The 8742-nt window shown below is 40.5% G+C and overlaps 1 protein-coding gene across 6 annotated transcripts in view; it reads right to left on the bottom strand.

Moving 5' to 3' along the window:
* Positions 1 to 2635: 2635 nt before the first annotated feature.
* LOC124117092 (adenosylhomocysteinase-like 1) overlaps positions 2636 to 8742 on the bottom strand; it is a 121659-nt gene continuing 115552 nt past the window's right edge. For 5 of the 6 annotated variants that reach the window (XM_046478810.2, XM_046478809.2, XM_046478811.1 and 2 more), the window contains 4 exons: positions 8238 to 8306; positions 7514 to 7592; positions 5644 to 5764; positions 2636 to 4723 (listed from right to left, as the gene is read on the bottom strand). In XM_046478810.2, the coding sequence (XP_046334766.1) occupies positions 4717 to 4723; positions 5644 to 5764; positions 7514 to 7592; positions 8238 to 8306 (276 nt within the window). In that variant the 3' untranslated portion in view covers positions 2636 to 4716. Of the gene's footprint in view, positions 4724 to 5639; positions 5765 to 7513; positions 7593 to 8237; positions 8307 to 8742 lie in introns of those variants that run through there. The other variant, XM_048401471.1, reaches the window with a different exon arrangement.

Here is an 8742-nt window from a genome sequence, read left to right as displayed (position 1 = left end):
TTTCACCAAAGTGTTTAACATCTTTGCCTTGCTTAACTTTGGTCTTTCTCTCACATTAAGTTTGACATGATCCGGGTAGAGAATAGGTCTTCAGCAACCCATGCTTGTAAGAGGTGACTAACAGGATTGGGTGGTCAGGCTTGCTGACTTGGTTGATGCATGTCATCGAATCCCAATTTTGTAGAATGATGCTCATGATATCAATCACTGGATTGTCTGGTCCAGACTCAATTATTTACAGACCGCCATCATGTGGTTGGAACATTGCTGAGTGCGGCGTTAAACAACAAACAAGCAAAAGATATACTGTCAAAATTTCGTTACTCCAAACTCAATCCAGGCCATAAGGGTGCTTATTTACTGCATTGAAGAATTGTTAACGAGTCATAAGAAAGATGACATATCCCCCCCTCCCGGCAGCTGTCTGTAAAGTAACCACAAGTAAATGTGCAATTCTGTATGTAATGAGTCAAGAGTTGAATGTTCTTGAAGAAGCATACATTGTTTACCCACAAAAGATCCACCATGGTCGCATCCATATGAAATGGAAAGTAAAACAAGAGTGTTTCTGTGGGTTTTTTTTTATGCAAACAAATGACAAATTACAAGAAACAATAATTAAACAAGCTTATAGTCAACAAAGTCATCTATATACCCCCGCCCATTTTAACAGGTTATGGTCCCAAACCAGGTAACTGACCTAAGTCAAACTTGTTGCCATGGAAACATAAAAAGGTTAAAAATTTATAAAATTCCTAAATAGCAAAATGCACCAGTTCAGTATGTGCCTGGCAGACATGCAAAGTTTTGTAAGACACTATTTAACGGTTTTTGAGTTATGCTCCGGAAATGAACACCACCCTTATAGAACCTAAGTCCAACTTAAACGTAAAAAATAAAAATGTTTTTAACAGTTTCGGAGTCCTGCTCATGTCCAGCATGCTTTCATGAAAATTGGAAAAATTCCAAAATAGCAAAAGGCACAACTTCGCCACTTAAGTGATATAAATGCAAAGTTTGATGAAGAAATATTTAACGGTTTTCGAGTTCTGCTCTGGAAACGATTCAGACGGATGGACATGCCCATAGCTATATCCTCTCACATTATATGCTGGGGCTGTCACCTTCCTTAATATTTGCAAATGGAGGTCATAATACAAGGGTATGCATGACATATGTTGACTGTACCTATATACCTCCAGTGATGTCATCCTATTGTACTCAAGTCAGGTTAAAACTCATAAACGGGGATGTTATAATATCCAAGGGTTTTATTAATACAACTTCTCTTTAAATTGTAACATATGAATTGTAACACAGTGTAATGAAATGTAAATGTAAATGACAAATGTTTTCTTTATCTTCCTGAGGATCAAACACGCAACCTTTGTATCTGTAGCCCAGTTAGTGTAGCACAAGGCTACAGAGGCACTGATAAATCACATTGCTTTTTAAGAATGTCTTTTTCAAGTATCGTTTGCCAGCAACAGATATGTTACACCTGTTTTCTAAGGTTCATGGAAAGTATGTTTAAAAAATAAAAATGTTGATAAATGTTGTTTTTTAGTTTCTTTTTTCAATTTATAAGGATGATAAAACACTTCCCCTTCCTATGATATTTATAACCCTTATCCTTGGGATAAAACCAGGGATGCTGGTCTTAATATCATAGACCTGTGAAGATTCCGGGGAAGAATATGTCTTCAGCAACCCATGCTTGACGTAAAAGGTGACTATGCTTGTCGTAAAAGGTGACTAACGGGATCGGGTGGTCAGACTCGCTGACTTGGTTGATGCATGTCATCGATCTCAATTGCGTGGATCGATGCACCTGATATCGATCACTGGATTGTCAGGTCCAGACTCGATTATTTACAGACCGCCGTCATATAGCTGGAATATTACTGAGTGCAGCATTAAACAACAAACCAAAACCAACCAACTTAAATATCATAAAACCCTTGGACGTGCTTTGTCCTACACATATTAATTTATATGTAAATCACTTAGAATTAAGACTGCCAAAAAGATATGTTCAAGATATAAAAAAAATGTGCAATTATTCAAAATATGGTATGCTCTATTTGGTACTCCTCACACTTCCTGTGCATAGCAAATGGCTGGCATGTTTTACAATTGAACGCCAGCAAATGTTTAGGTACACCATTACAAGGATTATCCATGCAAAGCTTCCTCTCAAGGGACATGTATGATTTTAGAGATGTAGAAAATGTGAACAGTCGGATGGACAAGGTGCCATGAGATAAGCCCACTTGAACCCTAAATTAATTACCATGGCAATCATGTAAACATGTATTGAGAAATATGTGTTGTGTAGAAAATTCTGTTTATTTGTCTTTCTATTCTTGTTACGTTTACATGATTCCGATTTAAAATAATCTTTCAGAAAGTATCTGGTAAGCTTCTGAGCCTTGTGGCCTATTTAGGATACAGTGTAACTCATCGTTTATGAAGCTGCTGTCAAACAATAAACAATTTGTTTCATATGAAAAAACCCAAATATCCTTGAGCTGAAAATTCATATGTGTGATGGATGCTGCATCTCCAGCCTGTAAATGTTTAGTGCTTTGTCTACACAGATAAGGAGTTTCAGAACAAGAACAACACTGATTAGTAATTTCTACTGTTTATTCTCTCATACTACAGCGTACATGTCTCCCGTACTCACTTTTTAGAGGATTATACATAATGAAATATACAGCTGCTGTAACACTGGCGACCTGACTAGTGCCTGGCACGCACTACTTGCTTGCAGAGAGATGGGAGGAGGGGACAACACTTACTGGCCCTCAGGGTCTCGTTGTACAACCATTTTAAGGCAGGAACGGGCTAGTAAGTAGTTAAAAAGAAATCAAATTCTGACATGCATAAAATGCTAACAGGTAATGGATCATCTGACTGCAGTGTGTATGTTGTGCTGGAAAATCCCTCCTCCCTGCTCCCAGCATGTGGTGTATTGTAGGAAGATGGTGGGAAAGGCATCTTCTTGCTAGTCCCCTGGTCACCACACATCTGAATATTTAGTATCTACAACTCTCCAGATAAACTGGGTGAGATTCGAGTGCATAGAATTGGAACATTTGGAACACAATCTGGAATCTGGGCTACGTCACGATTGTCTGGGATATGTGGTAGATAAAGAGCTATAGTGTGCTGAAGCCCATGCATTGTGCGGTATGGGACCCAGCCAGCTTGCCACACTTGGCTTGGTCACATACACTGGCTACTTACACTCACAAGGCGAGGCAGTGTAGCCAGTCCTTGTTACATACAGATCAAATCACTACTTTCATATTCTCAACAATCTATTATGTTGTTGGTGCCACATTGTGCTAGCTGAACCTGTCTGGGAACCTGCTAGACATGAAATTTGACTAGCATGGCTTTTGCACCTTTTTTTACCTATACATTGGGGGGTCAGTAACAAACAGAGCTATACAGGATATTCATGGAATGGAGAAAACAGTCTGAAACCTAGTGATGGTTGACATCACCAGAGCTAGGCATGAAATCTGCTAAAGCAATCAACCCCAACTAAACAAAGAATATACCGACATGTCAACGATGGCAGAATCTGTTGCTCAGAAAGCAATGTATGTGCAGCATAAGGATACCAAGGAAATATGTACAACAAACCTCATCACCATCCATCTGTATCACAGCCCAGAGAAACACACCATTGATAAAATCTCCCTTTCAAAGTAAAACTGGTAATTGATTTCTAAGCAACATGACTCTGCGCACATAAAATTCCTCTTGCTCCTTGGAAAGCGTATTTGATTACGCTTGAAGTCAAGCTAACCACATACAGTGAACTAAGAGATTATGTAATACTCTTGACATGTCATGTGTCATACATGCTAAGCAAAACAATACAAGTCATCTGGGTAATAGGTTTAAATTACAAGTGTTAAATACTCCATTCAATCTTACAGCTCAGCATGCTGACCTCCAACCTACTGCGGAGAATAGAAGCATAAATGTTACAGATATTTCTTTCCTGTCACAACTCAAAAGATGAAAAATTAGGACCAGCCTTTTCATAAAACCATTCTTGGAATAAAAGGAACGACAGACATGAATCCTGGGTGTGTCAAATCTCAAATGTACATCGGTCCTGTCAATTTAAAGTTCAGGGACAGAACTGTATGAAAACAATATATCAAATGTGATCTAAAATCCCAAATTTCGAAGGATACTTAAAAGAATTTATACAACCAAATGAAGTACACTGGATATCACTAAAAGAATGATTTCCTTGAAAACAATGGTAGATGACCTTCACACTATACACAAGGGTACCAGGAAAAGCAGGACTTGGGTAACACTCATCAAAGTGTTGCGTTTATGGTAATGAGAATTACTCAAGTTGGCTTGCACAAATTTCCTGGTTTGTGAGAGACTGTGGAAGGTGTCTATTGTGGCGGTGGTTCGGCATCAATGAGATATTATCTGTGATTGGCAAAAATGCTGAGTTTTATCGCAACACAGAGATTCTGTTTGCGACACTTGTCTTGGAAACCTGAGAACTAGGCTAATAATTGATGTAGTTGGACATCACATTGAGGGCTGGTACATAAGTAACTCCTTGTAGATGTACAATATTCCTGTTCAACTGCACCATGTTGAAATGGAATGCTCGGAGGTTGATGACATCACTGGCATTGCCTTCTTACTGATAAAGAGAGCACTGTGTTAATATCTGAAAAGAAAAAGGGATCATATTACAAACAAAATGATGAAAAAACATATTTCATTGAAATATTAATACTTATCCGTTTCTATGTGTGCAACGACTGTATCAGTTTCTATTTTACAACATAGTTCAAGCTCAGTGATTGAAATAAGCACCTGCCTGTAGGCCCGTGTCAGGTAGGTCTTGTGTCGGGCCAAGAGTTTCAAATTTGTACGGGTTGTTATGGCCTGCAGTAAATTTATGTGTCACAATAAGCTACAGTTTTTTTTAAAAGGGGGCCTCAAGAGTCATGACCTGCAGCTTCTATTTACCCTTGGAAAGGGAGTTAACTGACCATAATTGTTCAGTTTCCACCCTTGCCGAACTAGGCTGGAATTATGGAGTTATATTTTGGCTGAACTAACAAGTCTATGCACAGTCCAATCAAAATTGCGCAACAAAATCAACATTCAGTTCATAAACGACATGGCAACTGCCGTGCAGATTTCGATTGAGTGCAGGATTTGCAGATTATGTGTACCGTCAACTGTGCATTGACATACTTTCCAAACATTTTCATGTTTATAATCAAGGTGTTCAAATGATTTGACACACTTTGCTAAGTAAAACCCATTTTATTACAATATCGATCTTGGTTATCGATCAGATTGTCTTGACTGCAAGGTGCAACTTTGTTGGCAGCAAAAGCAAGTGATATGAGAGATGGAAAATGATTGGTCAATAGGGGGGACATAGATGGGACATAACTAGTAATAGTCAGTGGTGGTGCTAAGATCAAGGCACAAAATTCCAGCCTAGTTCAAGCAAGTGAGGAAACTGGACTTTTTATAGTCCGTTAACGCCCTTGACTCAGGAAGTGGTAGCTGGCAGGTTATTTTATTTTATTTTGATTTTATTTCAAACACTGCTCCAGCTGCTTCACTCACCTATAGTAGTTTGGCTTGAAAGGACCAGCCTTGTTGAGGCCCAAATATTTGGCCTGCTCGTCCGACAGTTCGGTCAGGTGAGCGTCAAATGTTGGTAGATGCAGACTTGCCACATACTCATCTGAAAGAGTAACAAAATCTTAAATCTCCTACAACTCAAAGACAGTCTTCAACAACACTACAACTCTGCTATTATGTGAGGTAGTGTAAGGAGTGAGTGAGTTCGGTTTAACGCCGCTTTGAACAGTAGTCCAGTTATATCACAGCGTGTCAGCTTCATGTGGGAGGAAAGCTCGAAGTGATGCAGTTCTGAGACGTTTTACACTTCGGTGAAACCCACGAGCACAGGTAGGTAGTGTAAGGAACATTTAATAGGTGACTAGGCTCAAGTCAATTGGCTGTTATAGCCATTCAAGTTATTCCAGTAAAATACAAAGCCTCTCTGAAGTCTTTGATAGGTATATATATGATATGACAATGCGGAAAAAGCAATTAAGAACGAAGCGTGGTTGTTTCACGATAAAACATTGTTCTATCATGACTTCATTCTTAAAACATGCCCTCACAAGTTAATGACGTTGTAAATTGTATGATTTTATATTTGAGAGGGAGATGTTAAGTGAGTTGTTCCCTATAGATGTAGCTGGGCAACGCAGATATATAGAATGGCCGAACGATCTCGTCCAAAAGTATGAGAGTATATGATAATCAGTATTGGGAGAAAAGTTCCAGTTAATCGACATGAAAATTGTGAGAATATGCAGGAAAGACCAAATTTAACCTCCCTGTTCATAAAATGGACTTGTCCGACATTGCTGTAGTCAGTTTCTATTAAAGGAGTCATCATTATTTAAGAACAGGCAAATATGTTTAAAGCTGCATTCCACATGGTTTATTCTCCCTGCAGTGCTTTATTGTACCATAAAAAAAAAACGAGTTGTTTATTTCTTAATAAGAAGTTGGAAGAACATGAATACATGACACTTTTTATTGATAGCAACAAAAGAAAAAGGATATAAAAGAACAAAAAGAAAATGCTAACCATAACAAGTGTCATGTATTAATGCCTGTCTGCATGAGGATCTGAGGACACCTCCACAGAAGTTCGCAACAGGTGAGCTTTCTAATCAACCAATCAAATTCAAATCTAAAAAATTCTTGGTTCAAGTGTGCAAAGCATTCAGACAAGCATATCCAACTTCAGTATATTGAAAACAAATATTATCTAGGAAATCCGAACACAAAAAATCACACCGCGCTATTATACTGTTGCGGACATTTCATACATCCTGTCATTGGTGAGTGTTTCTTTTTTTGTTGTTTTATGATGCACTCAGCAATATTCCAACTATATGGCGGCGGTCATGATGACATGCATCAACTAAGTCTGACGCATCCCATTTGTAGCCTCTTACGACAAGCATAGTCGTCTTTTTTGTCAAGCATGGGTTGCTGAAGACCTATTCTAACCTGGATCTTTATGGGTCTATTGGTGAGCGAGTACCATGGCATCTACACTAAAGAGGGTTACTATAGTGGATTAAATTGTTGTTTGGTGGCGGTTTTCCTTGGCAGAGGTTGAAATGTTTGAATAATAAAATATCTAAAATTTAATAAATGACATCTCACTGGCTCAAGAATCCTCATCCGTCATTTTGAATGGGGGTGTGGGGGTGTGGGGGTGTGGGGGATGTGGGGTGTGTGGGGGTGTTGGGGGTGTGGGGGGTGTGGGGGGTGGGGTGGGGGGAGAGAACATCATGTATGTCCAAAGGTCCTTGGTGAAACTGAGACAAACTATTTTTGTATTGCCTGCCATGTTTGAAGAGCTCATGAAGTTGGCAATGTCATGTGTCGTTTGGTGTTCACTTACCCATCTTCTTTGGCAACAAGTAGACATCCTGTTTGTATCTGCCTCCTGGGGCGTTGAACAGCTCGATCAGGGCCAAGGCCTGCAACAGCATCACTTACAGTCACAGACAGCAACATTGAACGGTTCCCATACAGACGTATCTAGACTTGGTCCACTTCTCAGTCTAATCCATGACGACATACATCAGTATTAAAAATACAGGCCACTATCACTAGGTGGCAACTGAAGGCACTGAGTCAAAGTCACACCAACTTATCACTGGATTACATTTAACACACAGCCACAAGGAGAGATAACACATTATACATTGTAATGGCATGTGCTGTGCAAGTATCAAGAATATATTCATAGTGTATATTGTACATGACGAGGTGATCAACCATGAATGGAGAATGTATAAAAGAGCCAGCAAAGGATATTGTGTAGGCAGCCATGGGGATTGAGGACTGTATACAATAGCCAGCACAGGATATTGTGTAGGCAGCCATGGGGATTGAGGACTGTATACAATAGCCAGCACAGGATATTGTGTAGGCAGCCATGGGGATTGAGGACTGTATACAATAGCCAGCACAGGATATTGTGTAGGCAGCCATGGGGATTGAGGACTGTGTACAATAGCCAGCACAGGATTGCTAAGGTAGCCCTGAGATGTGGGGGCCGTATAACGTAACAAGAAAATGCGTACAGTCATGAGGAATGGGGTCTGTTTACAATAACTCACCTGAGTTGTGGCAGTGATGGACACAACAAATGATGGTACAGACGAACAGCTGAGGTTGACAAGACGGCCCTGCAACACAAATCAACAAACTTCATCAGTGATAACGCTAACAGGTAATTCCAGCCCTTTCCCTCTAACCAGGCACCTCCAGCCCCTTCTCACTACCCAGGGATCTCCAGCCCCTTCTCACTACAAAGGGATCTCCAGCCCCTTCTCACTACCCAGGGATCTCCAGCCCCTTCTCACTACCCAGGGATCTCCAGCCCCTTCTCACTACCCGGGGACCTCCAGCCCCTTCTCACTACCCAGGGATCTCCAGCCCCTTCTCTCTAACCAGGCACCTCCAGCCCATTCTCACTACCCGGGCACCTGCAGCCCCTTCTCTCTACCCAGGCACCTCCAGCCACTTCTCACTACCCGGGCACCTGCAGCCCCTTCTCACTACCCAGGCACCTCCAGCCACTTCTCACTACCCGGGCACCTGCAGCCCCTTCTCTCTACCCAG

The sequence above is a fragment of the Haliotis rufescens genome, unplaced genomic scaffold, assembly GCF_023055435.1.
Source record: "Haliotis rufescens isolate VD_foot unplaced genomic scaffold, xgHalRufe1.0.p SCAF_22, whole genome shotgun sequence".
Classification (NCBI taxonomy): domain Eukaryota; kingdom Metazoa; phylum Mollusca; class Gastropoda; order Lepetellida; family Haliotidae; genus Haliotis; species Haliotis rufescens.
This window is presented reverse-complemented; position numbering and strand designations above follow the sequence as displayed.